This window comes from Drosophila albomicans, chromosome X, assembly GCF_009650485.2.
Source record: "Drosophila albomicans strain 15112-1751.03 chromosome X, ASM965048v2, whole genome shotgun sequence".
Classification (NCBI taxonomy): domain Eukaryota; kingdom Metazoa; phylum Arthropoda; class Insecta; order Diptera; family Drosophilidae; genus Drosophila; species Drosophila albomicans.
Window position 1 is genome coordinate 15506126 of NC_047627.2, and position 15269 is coordinate 15521394.

At 37.3% G+C, this 15269-nt stretch overlaps 1 protein-coding gene across 1 annotated transcript in view; it reads right to left on the reverse strand.

Moving 5' to 3' along the window:
- The window catches only part of LOC117576420 (homeobox protein vnd), a 30284-nt gene extending 15286 nt beyond the window's left edge, over positions 1-14998 (reverse strand). The window contains exon 1 of the mRNA XM_034261157.2: positions 14034-14998. Coding sequence (XP_034117048.1) covers positions 14034-14643 — 610 coding nt within the window. The 5' untranslated portion in view covers positions 14644-14998. The remainder of the gene's footprint in view (positions 1-14033) is intronic.
- Positions 14999-15269: the final 271 nt, after the last annotated feature.

Genomic DNA, 15269 nt, shown 5'->3' on the forward strand with positions numbered 1-15269 from the left:
GGCTACTAATTTAATTTGCTGCTCAGACACACAGTTGGGCAAATGAACGGACCGAAAGACGGACATATACGGATAGCTGGTCAGTGAATCGGCGCCATGAGTTTGCTTGATTTCGTGTCATGCGATATTTTGCGGTCTTTACTTGTCCTTACCACATTCGCATTCGCATTCCCATTCGTTTTCCCATTCCCATTCACATTTCCCTTACATTAGGGGTTTTCCTCGCTTTCGCATTATTTCGTTTCATTTTCCGCCTAAATTAATTTGATATTGAAGTTCGCCTCCCATCATCAGCCCGACAACAACTGTAATCTATACTCGGTCCATGTGCATTGACGTCCTTGCCTTAATAGCCAGCTACTGACCACTTGAATGTGCCCATTGTGCGTCTATTAATTGTTCAATTAAGCAATTTCATTGTTGCTTTGTTCGGTTATCGATAGCTATTTGCTAGTTAATGCATTTAACAGTCGGACCGAAGAATGAGCGAAGAATTGCCTGGGAAAATCAATCGATAACTTAAGGCTTTTTAGTAATTAGCTATTGATAATCGATATTTGGATAATCATCAAACTATCAATATTGCATAATTATAGTTAGAATATTTTCAACTTGTTCTTCTGTTGTTGGCAACGCAAAATACCTGTTAGAAACTCTACAAAATCTCATTGATCGATAACTATCGATAACAAGATTTGCTTAGCATTACATTTCATGCCAATTGAATTGAGTCTGATTGTTGCTTTGTTCGGTTATCGATAGCTATTTGCTGGTTAATGCATTTAACAATCGGACCGAAGAAAGAGCGAACAATTGCCGGGGAAAATCAATCGATAACTTTAGGCTTTATGCTTTTTAGTAATTAGCTTACTTACTATCGATAACAATCGATATTTGGATAATCATCAAACTATCAATATTGCATAATTCTAGTTAGAATATTTTCAACTTGTTCTTCTGTTGTTGGCAACGCAAAATACCTGTAAGATATTCTACAAAATCTCATTGATCGATAACTATCGATAACAAGATTTGCTTAGCATTACATTTCATGCCAATTGAATTGAGTCTGATTGCCTGACGCTCACGCTAAGTTCTCTATTACATTTACGAGTAGCTTTACAACCTTCAGCCAAGTCAACAAATTCAGTTCTCCACTTTTGCCCCCCCCACACACACACACACAGAGAGAAAGAGAGAGAGAGTCGCGAATTTGCCACAAAGCTGCGCCTAGTTTGCGAGTCGTTTAGTAGAGTGGAAGACGAAATGTAAAATTACCAATAAAGTCAAATTGAAATTGCCAGACATATTAATAAAAGCCAAAGGGAAGCTAGGAAGTTGGCAAGCTAGGAAGCTGGGAAGGTGGCGTTGCGTAGACAACGCGATGTGGCACGAATGGGTCGCATGGGTGCCACCAAGCAACCAGCGCAACTAGAGCAAAGCAAGAGGAGGGCACAAAAAGTAAAAGACGCCATAAAAAACAGACGCATTTCTACGTTTCTCTTTAGCGATTCGCTGCGTCTGTGTGTGTGTGTGTGTTGCCTTCCCTCTCAACGATATTTTTGCTTTTAATTTTATTTCCTTTGGCATACCTTAAGAATGAGACGAGGAGAGTCGCCATGAAGGGAAATTTCTGTTGACAGGAAATACACTCGAAATTGGCAATTTTGCATTTACGTTAATAATACTCAAGCGTATTTACTACTTACACTTACACGGCACACAACACAACCGAGGCTGGTGGGGCGGAGGGCGTTGCCAATGTCTGTCTAGGCAGAAAATGGGGCCACATTTGTGTGCTGCTCGCTACTCGCTGCTGCTGCGTATTTATTTGCGCCAAGCACAAAAAGTTGGCAGCACGAAAAACTTGTCGAGACGGCAGTGCTGCAGCAGCAGTCGTAGAAGGTTGGCAGGTTTTAGAGGGTGTAGAGTGGTGGAGGTTGCTGGGAGGCTAGAAGGCAGGCAGGTTTGTAACTGGGAGCTAAGTATAGCTGAGCCAATATGACGCGCAATTATTTGTAATGGAGACGTAAATAAGTTGAAGAAGCAAAGTGGCAAAAGGAAAAATGGGGAAAATGGCAAATGGCTTTTACTGGGGGTGGCTCTCGACGTTGCTTCTTGGTACGGTACGGCACGGTACGGCAAAGGAGGCTGAGGCTGCTGGCTGCTGGTGGGTTGGTGGGTGGTTAAGTTGTTAGTTTGTTACACAATCCCGAAAAGCTGCCTTTTTATATTTTGTTTGCTGTTGTTGTTCTGTTCTTTTGGGGGTTGATTTGCCACATTCATTGCCTGTCGCGGGGGTGCCTTTGGTGGTTGCTTTTGTTTTTTTTTTGCAACTGTGTGTGTGTGTGTGGTGGGGAGGAATATGCGAATGGGAATAGGAATGGGAATGGGGAGTTAGACAATTTTTCGGGCTTGCCTTGCCCCCGCCCCCCTGCTGCGTTAGCTCGTTAACTCGATTTGTTGCTTGTCCGTGCGCCGTCGCCGCCGACGTTCTTGTTCTTGTAATAAATATGTACGTCGAAGCGGCAGGCGGCAAACGCTCTTGGCAATCCCGTTGTTTTTCCAAGATGGCGGTCGCCGGCCCTTACGCATTTGTGCGAGTGCGAGTGCGAGCGAGCAAGCGATACACAAAATGAAATTTTCTGCTTTTTTGGCAACTTTTTTCTTGTGTTGGCGTTGTTGTTTAGGTTGGGGAGCAACGTTTAGTTGGTAGTAGAGGAAAAGTTACGCTGGGTGCGAGATTGATAGCCAGCAACAAAAGTTGTGCTCAAGTAGGGTCCAGGGTTGTCATGTTACACTTATTAGATCACGCTCGAGTTTTCTAGTTTTCTTTCTCTATGCCAGGATTATTCGCAATTTGGCAAAAGTTTTTATTTGCAAACAATTTAGCTGGTAAATGGGCATTGAATGTGTGTGTGTTGAGTCTAGGGTTGTCATTGTGCAGCAATACGTTAAGTTTCTGATTGCCTAGTTAATGCTGTATGAAGAAATTGGAGGAGAATTTGGAAAATGTTCCTGTATTTTAGTAATTTGATGTGTTGAAAAGTGAGTGCAGGGTTGCCACCACTTGCTAAAACAGATTGTATTTTTTTGTATTGGTAATTAAAGGGTTTGAAGATCAGAGGAAGTTTGCTATAAACACTTTAAGCTTTACTGGGTTGACAACTTTAATAGTTTTGAGTTGAAGTTTGTGCAGGGTTGCCACCGCTTCCCAAGTCAGATTGTATTACTTTCTATTGAATATACGTGAGATAATTTAAGTGTTTGAAGGGTTTTTTTAGTGGTTAGGGTTGCCACCTTTCACCGTGTTAAGTTTAAGTATGTGCAGGGTTGACATGGCACTGACTAATTAAAGAAATGTGTGTATTTTAGTTTTCTAATGCAAGGTCTGTCGGTCTAGGGTTGTCACTTGTATGTATCTACATACTAATTGACATATTATTAATAATAGGATTGCAGGGTTGCCATTGCGCTTACTAATTACCACAACTCTAGTCAGCTCTCCTCTTATGCAAGTTATGAATGTAGAGTGTTGTAGGTTTCTATTGATATTCATGACTACCTAGGGTTGCCACCTAGATGCACTTAGTTTTCAGGGTATTATTAACAGTGTTCAGTGCAAAATGGCTTTGCCTGTCTCCACTTGCCACTCAACAACAACAACAACAACAGGCAATACAATAATATGGCAACAGTCAGTTTTCAGATACAGCTGAGGGGAGAAGCGAGATTGTGTTTGGAGCAAAACCCGCGAGCTTCACTTTTCCCGGGGTTTTGTGTTACGCTTATTTTCCAATTTCACTTTTTTTCTTCTGTTTGCCATTGTCGTTGTTATTGTTGGTATTATTGTTGCCGTTGTTCGCCTCGTTTGCTGTGCTGGCAGCATAAAGATTTTTTCTTGCCATTGATTTTCTGCTGTGCTTAAATTTGCTTACAGCAAGCATTCATCGCTCCCCTCCCTATCTCCCCGCTTCACCAACTTTACATTGTTGTAGTTGTTGCTATTATTATTGTTGCTGTATTTTTCCTTTTCTCTCATTCTTTTATTGTATTTCATGCTTTCGTTTTGCTCGCATTTCTTCAACCATTTTGCGTTCTTCTTTTTTTCCCCCCATTTCGAGGCGACTACGCCGTGAAGCAGTGAAGCTTAAATGAAATAATTGGGTAGTTAGTGAGTTAAATCCTCCCCCTTCCCTTTCCTTCTCTTCTCTCCTGTTCCCTCGATCCACCTCCACACACTTTGCTCTTGTTGTTGTTGCTGTTGTTGTCGCCTGCACATTTTCCTTTATCGCCGTTTGGCTTTCGCATTCTTCGGCTGTTCAATTATTTATATGCCCATGCACTTGAGGTTGAAGTTTGTTGTTGAGTGGGGAGGCGAGGAGAGGAGAGGGCGACGACAGGTGCTTAGGGGCAGCGTCTCAAACAATTTTCTCATTTTTCAATTTTCGCGTTTTTTACGTTTTTTAATATAATTAGACTTTGCTTGGCATTCAATTGTGCGTTGTTGTTGTTCGCTTGATTGGTAATCAGAATTTCAATCGTAGTGGGGGGAGGAGGGTCTCAAATTGCTAATCGATAAGTTTCCGATAGCTTTTGGTGCGATGTGCTTCTAATGATATTTAATTGTTTCGTGGCTCTTTGATAATTTAAGCTAGTGATGAAAGTTATTGCTGGAGCTTAGATTCATTCTATTGTTATCGATAAATTTAAATCAATAACTCAATTATTGTTATCGATAACAGTTAACTAAACGATTGCCATAAATAATTGGCTACGAAGTGTGTTATTTCCATTTTCATTTGGAGTCTTAGATATTTATCGATGTTGAGTTTAATAAAATTTCAAGCTATAACCAATAATCGTAATTTTTAGCAAAGTTTAGATTATCGATAACACTAAATGTTAAGTTGTTTAACATTAAATAAATTGCTTAACATCAAATAAATTTTATCCAGCGTTAGTTCATGCTTGTCTTTAATAATCGATATTGTTATCGATAACATATCATTTTCGATAAATGTACTTTTTGCCTTGTAGTTGCTCGAGGCGCCATTTCGAGCGATAGTTTATTTTACTTCATGCTTGTCTTCAATAATCGATACTGTTATCGATAACATTTCATTTTCGATAAATGTACTTTTTGCCTTATAGTTGCTCGAGGCGCCATTTCGTTAGATTTGCCTTCATTTCGATTGCGCATTTGCGAGCTTCATTTGTGTCGTATTTTGATCCAATTTAAAGCCAGTGTCCACTTTGCACTTATCGATAATATATAGTACAGTTTGTGTGTTGGCCTTCCCCCTCCCCCCGCTGCTTCCACTACCGCTTCTTCTTCTTGTCATTTCAGAGTGTGGAAGTTAACATTCAATGTGTGGCGCACGTTGTGTCCGCAACGAATCACAAACCAGGCCAAATTGTCTGTAGTATTTGGGCTTGTGTAAAATTCATTTGGCTATAAAACTGCTTGCCAAACTCACTTCACTCTGCTCCCCACCTCTGCTCTTCTGGGCAGGGAAACGTGCCATTCAAATGGGCAACTAACTTGCAACAAGCAACAACCCTTTTGTGGTCTGTCCATTTTTCGGGGCGCAACGTTTTACAACACTGCAAATGGTGCACGGAAATAGCGGTAAATATAAAAATACACACACACACACACACACATACAGACGTGTAAAACCGGAGGGCGTTTAATGTGCATGTGTGTGTGTGTGTGTGTGTTTGTTCAAATATTTATTAACCCATCAACACATGCGGAAGTTTTGTCGGCCGTTTCGTTACACATAACATTCAGACCCAGGACACAGGACTCACTCGCACACACACACACACACACACATACACACATACTTGCTGTTGGTGGTAACAAATTCGTGTAGCGTTGCAAATTGCTGTCAACAGGGAAATTAATAAAAAGTCAAACGCTTTTTTAAAGGCTACACAGGGTACTTGGCTTTTGCTGCTGTCTCGCTGCTTAAGATCGGGCAAAAATAAATTGCGCTTGGCAAATAAAATAAAGTTTCAGCAAAAAGGGAGAAAGTCGATGAAGAGGAGGAGGTGGAGGAGGGATGGAGAGGGGCGTGCTACTTGCTGTGCGCTGCCCGAAAATAGATTAACACGTTTAATATTCAATTTGTGCACGCAATGCGCTGTAAAAAATGCCACACACACACACACACGCACTCTTCGTTTTTTAAGCTGCCTGGGGAGCTACTCGAAGTGTTGCCATCTCTTTCTCGCCCCCCTCCTCTCTCTTTCTCTTTTGCATTTCATTAGATTAACGGCAGTTTAAGTGCTAAAATTTGTCGGGGTAATTGCAAAAAACTTTGCGGTGGCCAAAGCAAAATAATAAAGCCCACAAAATGTTATATGAATGATATGATGAATATGAATACTCATTCACATTCACATTCACATTCATATTCATTGGTATCAAGTGCCTCTTTCTTCATTTGTTTTTCAATTAATAGCTAAAGTATCTGAAATATTAGACTATAATTTGAATCATTGCATTGTATTTTGCATACCAGCAAATTAGCTGATCTTAATTACATTTTCGCATATAAATTAAATGCTCTTTCGATAGTAAAAATTATTCCTTTCACCTATCTTTGTTACCATTTCGTTATTATTTCAAATAAGGACAAAAAAAGATGGTTTAACCTGTTTAAATATATCATTCCAAAATAGTGAAATTCCTTTATTTATTTTCTCTATATATTTCAGCATTAGTCTATTAACGTATTTTATTCTTATTTGCTTCAAATTTTTCCCTTTTAATTGAAATTTATTATTACAAAATAGTCGAATTACGTTTGCCATACTTTTTTTTGCTCCTCCTTTTGACTTTTCATAAAAAATGGTTATTTTGAAAATAGTTTAAATACATATAGTAATTCAATATAGTGAAAATAGTTTAAATACATATAGTAATTCATTATCATTTCATTATTATCATTATTGATGAAAAGTTTGTATATATCGTTTTTAAATTCTGTTTTTTTTTCTATATCAAATTATGTACTTTTTCTATTAAAATAATATATTTAATATCGAATATCTTTATGCCTTTACTACTGTTTTTTTATTTCTCAGTTATCAATTGCATACTTTAAACTGTTGCCAGATAAAAACCTGAACATTATTTATGTTATAGAATAGAACTTTAACTGCAAATCATTTGAAGACTTTCCACTCACTTGCTAACTGTTTAAACGTTTGTTCTACGCAATTTGCTGCACAGCTTTGCTTTTCTTTCTTTTTTTTTCTCTGTTGCTGCACATTCAAGTGGCGCCGCAATTTGGCTAAAAAGCATTTGCCAGTTAGCAGTTAGCAGTTGGCAGTTGGCAGTTGGCTCTTGGCAATCGCCAAGTCAGTCACTACTATTTATGCTATATACAGTACAATATAGACTTTCCCAACAGACAGACACTTGGACAGCGACAGTGTTTGCAGCAAGGCTTTTAAATGCAAATCATGCAGAAATTGTCTAGAGTCTAGAGAGACTTTTGTAGAGTGTCTTTCATCGTCTGTTGTTTGGTTCTCTCTCTCTCTCTCTCTCTGTCTCTCTCTCTTATTTCATTTGGTTTCTTTACGTAGATCGGATGGGAACAAAGCCACTTAAAGGTCGCGCTGATGCGCTGACTAGCCTTGTAGCTATTTTGCCCACAAAAAGGGGTGAGACAGCGAAAGAGATAGATAGACAAAGACAGAGAGAGAGAGAGAAGAGTAGAAAACTCTCAGCGAGTTGTTTACACGCAATGCGCGTCGAGTGCTTCCTAGAAAATGACGACGACGAATCTGAATCTGAGGCAGAGACTGAGTTTGAGTTTGAGTTTGAATCTGCAGTCTGAAGTGCCTTTTGGCCTTTGGCTGATCATGAGCGAAGCGGCCGGGGGCAAGTGGCAAGTGGCAAGGTTCAGGCAATTGGTTTGCAGCAGTTGCACTCAAGAGTCGCAGCTCCTTTCGACGCTGACGCTTTGGTTTTGCCACTTGTTGTCATCAATGTTGTGCGGTGGCTCTCTTCTCCTTCCATCCATCCATCTTTTTCCCAATTTGAAAATGAGAAAAAATTGGGTGTTTATGCAGCAGTTGCTGCCACTTTTCGTTGCAGTTCGCTGGAAATGCATTTTTCGGGAAATTATCGTATCTTTTTTTCTCTGTTTCTGTTTCTGTTTACGTTTCGGTTGTTTGTTTTGCTGTTGCTCTTTTTGCCTTTTCACTCTAAACTGAACTTGTACTTTTCTCTAATTAAAAAAAAAACGATTATTATTATTATTATTACTATTATTATGAACAATAATTGTTGACCACATCCCCGAATATTATTTCCCCTCACTTTTGCGTCTCGTTTACATCGAATTTTCTCGTCGACTCATTGTCACATAATTAACACTTGATATACCAATTTTCCCTCAATTTTCCTCAATTTACCAACTCACAAAAAAACTCTCAATTTACTACAACGTTTTTCACATGTTGTGGCAAAAATGTGCGAAAAACTATCGAATTACCATTGTCCGATTTTGGCAGGAAATGCGCACAGAGAAAACGTTTCGGAAGTCCACAAAATGCATCTTGAGAGTGCATGAAAAATATCTTTAATCTCCACCTATTCTTTTTCTTTTTTGCTGCTTATCGTTCTGCAAGATTTTTGTTGTGGTTTTTTTCTCTTTTGTTGTTTGCCACAAAATTGGTGCGATTGATTTTCTGCCACACGTGGCAGATGGATGGCGAATTTATGGCGAAATTTTGAGATGCTAAAGCAAAGATTTTTGGAATGGGCATCTGAAGGCATAGCATAATTGCTAGATAATCGAATAATGGCATTAAACGAAAATTGTGAATGGATTAGAGATTGTCAACAATAGTTAAAAACTTCAGTGGAAGAACACGAAATGAGCAGAGACTGAAGTGTCTCTTTTGAATAGGCTTAAAGGGTTCTTCGAGATAAGTCTTTTGAATGTGTTGAACAGCAAGAAATACAAATTGGCTTAGCAGACTTATAGATGCACATATTTCAAAAAGATTCTAAAGAGTTGAAAAGTACACTAAAAGAGTTGGAAAATTATGTATTAGAATTTCATGAATGCATTTAAATGAATTTTTAAAAAGTTGAGAAACGCTATTGAAAATGTATTTGTTTAGATAGATTTTGAAGAATTGCCAAATGCATCTACAAAATAAATGAAATTGAATTTAATATGAATGTATAATAATTCAGAATGAGTAGAAAATAGTTTAAAAATGCATTTTAAAGTTTATTTTTAATTTGATAAATTTCGAATGCAGTTTTTATAGTTTTTGAAGTCACGAAGATATTTCAAAATGAAAATATTGCAAATTTATATGAAATTTGATAAATTTAGGATGCCATTTTTATAATTTGAAGAAATTCATTTAAATAATTGAGAATACCATAAATTTTATTAAACGTTGGCAATGATTTTTTATGATTCATTGAAAATATTTTTTTTGAAAGTAAGTAAGTAAGAATTGAAAAAGTAAGTAATTTATGAATGATTTTCAGTATTTTGAAGCTAGGATTGTAAAAAAAGGAATAACTGAAAGGTTTTTAATAATTTGAAGCAAGATTGTGAAAGAAACAAATTACAGAAAAATTTTCTGAAGATACGAATTACACTTAAAGCGTTGCAAATATGTCAAGATAATTAAAAAGTTTTTATTAATTTGATTAACATTTTAAGGTGTTGATTTTTGAAAAAATGTAAAATTGTTGAGCCCGAAATATCACAAAATATAACAAAAATCTTCAACCCATATTATAAAATGCATTTCTCGGAATTTGGAATAAATTATTAATGCAAAAATAATGTAATTTGCATTATGCGAGATTTTAAAAGAAATTAAGGGGTGATTTTTGGAAAGATTTATTAAGAATCGTTAAACGAATCGTATAACGAAACTGAAGTATTTTGAATAATTTAATAGAAATACTGAAGAATTTGAATAAATAGCATAGAAATAACTCAAATTAATATGGAGCAAACACTTGACGTCTCTTAAAACTTAGAGCTTAGTTAGCCCATAAATCAAAGTGACAAATTGTATAACCCACTCATCGCAATGTGTGTGGACACTTGTGTGTGTGTGTGTGTGTGTGGTTGAAGCCCAATTAGAGTGCAATTATTTGCCATTAAGACAAAAATCCACTTACTATACACTGCCCATGACTAAGGCCAAAAGAAGAAAGAAAAACAACAAGTCAGCTGTCGGTGGTGTGAAGAAAAATAGAAAGAAAACACACAAAGGAAAAAAAAACTTGACAACGAAGAAAAAGTGGGCAACAATGACAGTGATCTAAGGTGAGAAAAGAGAGAGAGAGAGAGAGAGGCAGCTGAGAAAAGGAACACACATACACAGGTCGCAGTTGCATGACTTTCAAGTAAATATTTATTAAAATGAATGGGGAAAGAAGGAGAGCAAGCGAGTAGCCAGCTGAAAAGTATGCTAGGACTTGGACTAGGACTAGGACTCGATTGCCGCTGGCTGCGTGTCCTCTTCTGACAGCGTCCTGCTCAATGGCCACTCAAATTAAGGATAACAACGTGGTGGCACCCACAACACCAACATCAACACTAACACCAACACCACAAGCTAAAGTAGCAATTTTCATGCCGTAAAAGGATATGCTGCTCCTGGCTCCTACTTCGACTCCCAGTTCGAGTTCGAGTTCGAGTTGCTGCTGCTGCTACTGCTGTGGTTAACCACTCGAGTCGATTTATTTTGTACACAACTATAGCGAGGACGATGACGATGAGGATAAGGATGACGATGAGACTGCGTCGTCTTCTGCTTGGCCATTGTGCTCAGGCTATAGAAAAGGACAAGACGTTGCCTTTTTTACAGCCCGAAGCAGCAACAACAACTACAACTACAACAACAACAACAACAAAGTCGAGTCTGTTGTGCAAACACAAAATGTGGCCCTAGAGCAAATAGAAGAAACAGAAGCCAACACAACACAACACAAAAAAATAGAAATAGAGGCAACAGCAGGCGACTAACGCAAAGGTCAACAATAACAATAACAACAACAGTTGTTAAGTGTGAAAATTTAACAAATTAAGGCTCGAAACAAATTTTGAGGTTTACAACTTGTAAACTAATTAAAAGAAACCTCAAAATTAATTGAATTTCCAATGCTCTTCACTATCAATTCAATTTTTGTTCTTTTTATATTACTACATTTATAATGTTTTTATATTTCTATATTTTTGTATTTTCATAGTTCTATATTTCTATGTTTCCATATTTCTATATTTCCATATTTCTATATTACTATATTTTTATATTTTTTTACACTCTATTTTAAAAAATTTAACAAATTAAGGCTCGAAACAAATTTTGAGGTTCACAACTTGTAAACTAATTAAAAGAAACCTCAAAATGAATTGAATTTCCAATGCTCTTCACTATCAATTCAATTTTTGTTCTTTTTATATTACTATATTTATAATGTTTATATATTTCTATATTTTGGTATTTTTATAGTTCTATATTTCTATGTTTTCATATTTCTATATTACTATATTTTTATATTTTTTTTACACTCTATGATTTATCTCATTTTTTGTTTATAGATTTCTATATTTTTGTATTTTTATTGTTCTATATTTCTATGTTTCCATATTTCTATATTATTATATTTTTATATTTTATTTTCAACTCTATGATTTAATTCATTTTTTGTTTATATATTTCTATATTTTTGTATTTCTATGTTTCCATATTTCTATATTTCCATATTTCTATATTACTTTATTTTTATATTTATTTTACACTCTATGATTTATCTCATTTCTTTGGAATTTGATAAATTATTCATAAGTTGTATTTCTTTTCTGTTTTTCGAGTTATTTATATAAAGTGGAATTTTTTGAACTCCTGCTTGATTTATTACAATGTTTAATACAGAATTCCAGTGAATTTGCTTAAGCAGAAAATATGCCAATTAGTCGCTTAGTGACGTTGATAAGCATTTTATTGCTAGGAATTTTTCTAAAAATATATATGTGTGTGCGTTTTTATTTTCCTGCATATTTTTGTTAGCTGCTTTTTAAATTTCAAGTAAAGCATATTTATTTAATTCCATTTCTTTAACGAATAAAATATGTACACTACAATTGTATGTATATTTATTTCATTTATTTATTATTGAAAGCTATATTTATTTTGAATTTTTCTATTTCAATTATTTTTGTTTTCGTTTTAGTCTACGATAATTGAAAAAATTACACCGAAAAAAGAAAATTTTGACTCTTTAACAACATTTGGAATACAAAGTAAGTGGAATTTATTTTATTAATTTAGGTAGAAATTGCCTTTAACTATTTCACTGTTTTAACTTTTATTATATATATATATACATATATTCCTCAAAGGCATTATTTCACATATTTGTATTTAGCAAATATTTCGATGGTACTTCTAAACTATTCTTTCCACAACTGAAACAAATTCGCTATTTAACTTACATATCAGTATTATATAGAACTATTTCTACAATACTTCTAGAATCTTGTATAAGAACTTTAATTGAATCAAACCATTTCCAATAATATATTAATACATATATATTGTTTCCACAACTGAAACCATGTATATTATAATATTATTATTATGTATTATAATAGTAGTACTTTACAAAAGAACTTTGATTGAACTAATCCATTTCAAATGATATCTGAATGGAACTTCAAAAATGTGATTCCCCAAAAGAAAACTGAAAAATGTCATTATGCCTCATTCAAAAATGTTATCATTATTCAAATTATTATTCCCCAAGGAAGGTTTTTTTTTTTTTGTATATATTCTTTATTTCTTTACAATCTATCTATCTAACGAGAATAAGTAAATTCTATGAAACCCCAAGGAAAGTGGAACTTTTTCTTGTAATTGCTGAAATACAAAAATTGTTCTTGAACTTGAAAAATAATCCCACATATTTCGCTATTCTATAGCTACACAGATCTCTACTTTCATATTACTATATTGGTATTTTTGTTGTTCTTGGTTTTTATAACGTTAGCTGCACAGATCTATAGTTTCATATTATAAATTTGATATTTTTTTTGTTGTTCTTGGTTTTTATTGTAATGTTTCAAAGCATTCTTATCGTGTCGGCATGACGTTAAACACGCTTTAATTTATCTCTGGGGAATTGTGTCGACTCCTTTAAGAAACGATTGAAATTTTCTTTGAAAAAGAGGTGGCCGAAGAAGAAGAAGAAGAAGTTTTGTAGTTTGGGTGTTGATAAGCACTTTGAAGTGTGTGAAGTGTGAAAATGTTTTGGAATCCAATTGGAATGTAATTGCATCAGCTCATAAGCTTGGACAATTATGCGCTTAATTAGCGGCGTGCACACGCAGGGAAGGTGCGAGGAGTAAAGGGGGGGAAGGGGATGCTGCAAGAGAGGAAGAGAGGGCGAGAGAGGGAGCAAGCAGAGAGCGTAGCGAGTGTTTAAAGTGTGTGCGAGATTTCACACTTTTAGCGTCAAAGCTACTCAGCGATTGAATGAGTGAGAGGTGTGTGTGTGTGTGTGTGTGTGTGTGTGTGTGTGTGTGTGTGTGTGTGTGTGTGTGTGTGTGTGTGTGACTGAGGTGTGTTTCGATGTGTGTGTGTGCGTTATTAATAAGCTTCAGCCGTGTGTTCGTATCCTCGCACCCCTTTTTTTTTGCTTACTGCTTTCTGTTTTTGTTTTTGCTCGTTGCCTTTGCTTTTGCCTTGTGTTTAATTTGTCGTTTTATTGTTTTAATTTTGCTGCGCAGCGAGGCGAAAACAAAGCATAGCCCAAGCTTAACCCACCTCCCAGTCCCCCCTCTGTACTCTTCACTCCTTCACGCCTGAGCCTTAGCTTATTAGTTGTGTTCGTTCAGTTTGCCAGTTGGCTGCTTTCGTTGTGTCTCTCTTTGTCACTCTCTCTCTCTCTTTCGCTCACCACAAAGACAAAGCTTGTGTTGTTGCTTAATTAGCTCGCTTGTTGCACTCTTTTTTTTTGTTGCACTCACCTGCAAACTGCGCTCCGAAATGCTGCTGAAAGTGACCGCGAAACTCGTGCGGCGTCGTAAAGCCCGGCGGCAGGAATCCCCTCAGATAGGCGGCCGCTGCCAGGGTTGTCATGTGATGATGATGGGCCGCAGCGGCGTTTGCCGGATCGGCGGCCGCTGCATAGCCGGCGGCTGCATAGAAATTTGCCGGATTGAATACGGGCAGTTGACAGTGGGCGGCTGCGGCGGCCGCAGCGGCAGCGGCTGCAGCTGCCGATAGTCTGGTCACATCTGGCGATATTGAGCGTGAGTCACGCGATGTTTGTTGCTGCTGTTCAAGCGATGATTGTTGCTGCTGCTGCTGCTGTTGTTGCTGTTGCTGGGCGCTGCTTACGGCCGATTGTTGCGGCGTATTTGCATTGCGTGGCGGGGGCGTGGCAGCTGGCGATAGTGGCGCCTCTGTGGCACTGGGCGTGGCAGCTGCCGCAGCTTGTGATGATTGTTGTAACTGTTGTTGCTGCTGCTGTTGTTGTTGTTGCTGCTGTTGTTGTTGTTGATAGGCGCCAACGCCGACGCCGAGGCCGAGAATCTCTTGGATGGCAAAAGGTGTTCGCATTTTGGTTGCCTGCATTTTTGCCGACGGCTTTTTTCGCCCTTTTTTTTGTCGCTTTTTTACTTTTGCGTGTGTTCTGCAGTTCTCTCGATAACGATAACGATATCGATATCGAAAGGGTTTGTTTTGTTTTCCTTAATTTGGGGTTTTTATTGCACAGTTTTTATTTTGTTTTTCGCTTTTTGCATAGCCGAAGAAACAACAACGAAGACACACAACAAGAAAAAAAAGACAACAAACGTAATACGCGAACAACGCGACAACACTGGTTAGAACAAGAAGAAGAAGCAGCAGATCTTTTAGCTTAAACCGTTGCAAAGTGTTTGATTTGAACTTTAACTGTTTTTTTTTTTTTGGGTTTCGTGTTTTTTACTTTTTTGAGGCTCGCACAACACACGACACAACAACACTGGAGACGGCGACAGAGAGCGAGAGCTTTACGTGCGTGCGTGTGTGTGTGTGTGTAACGTTTTTTCTTTTCTTTCTGTTTTCTATGTTTTTGGTGTGTGCGTGTGTGTGTGTGTGTGTGAACGCTGACCGCTTGCGTTCGGCGTGGACAACGTACGAAAACGAACTGAAACCAAAGCGCGCGCTGCACGCGAGCAAAAGCGTCACATCAACGACGCAGTCGCTGCCGACGCCAG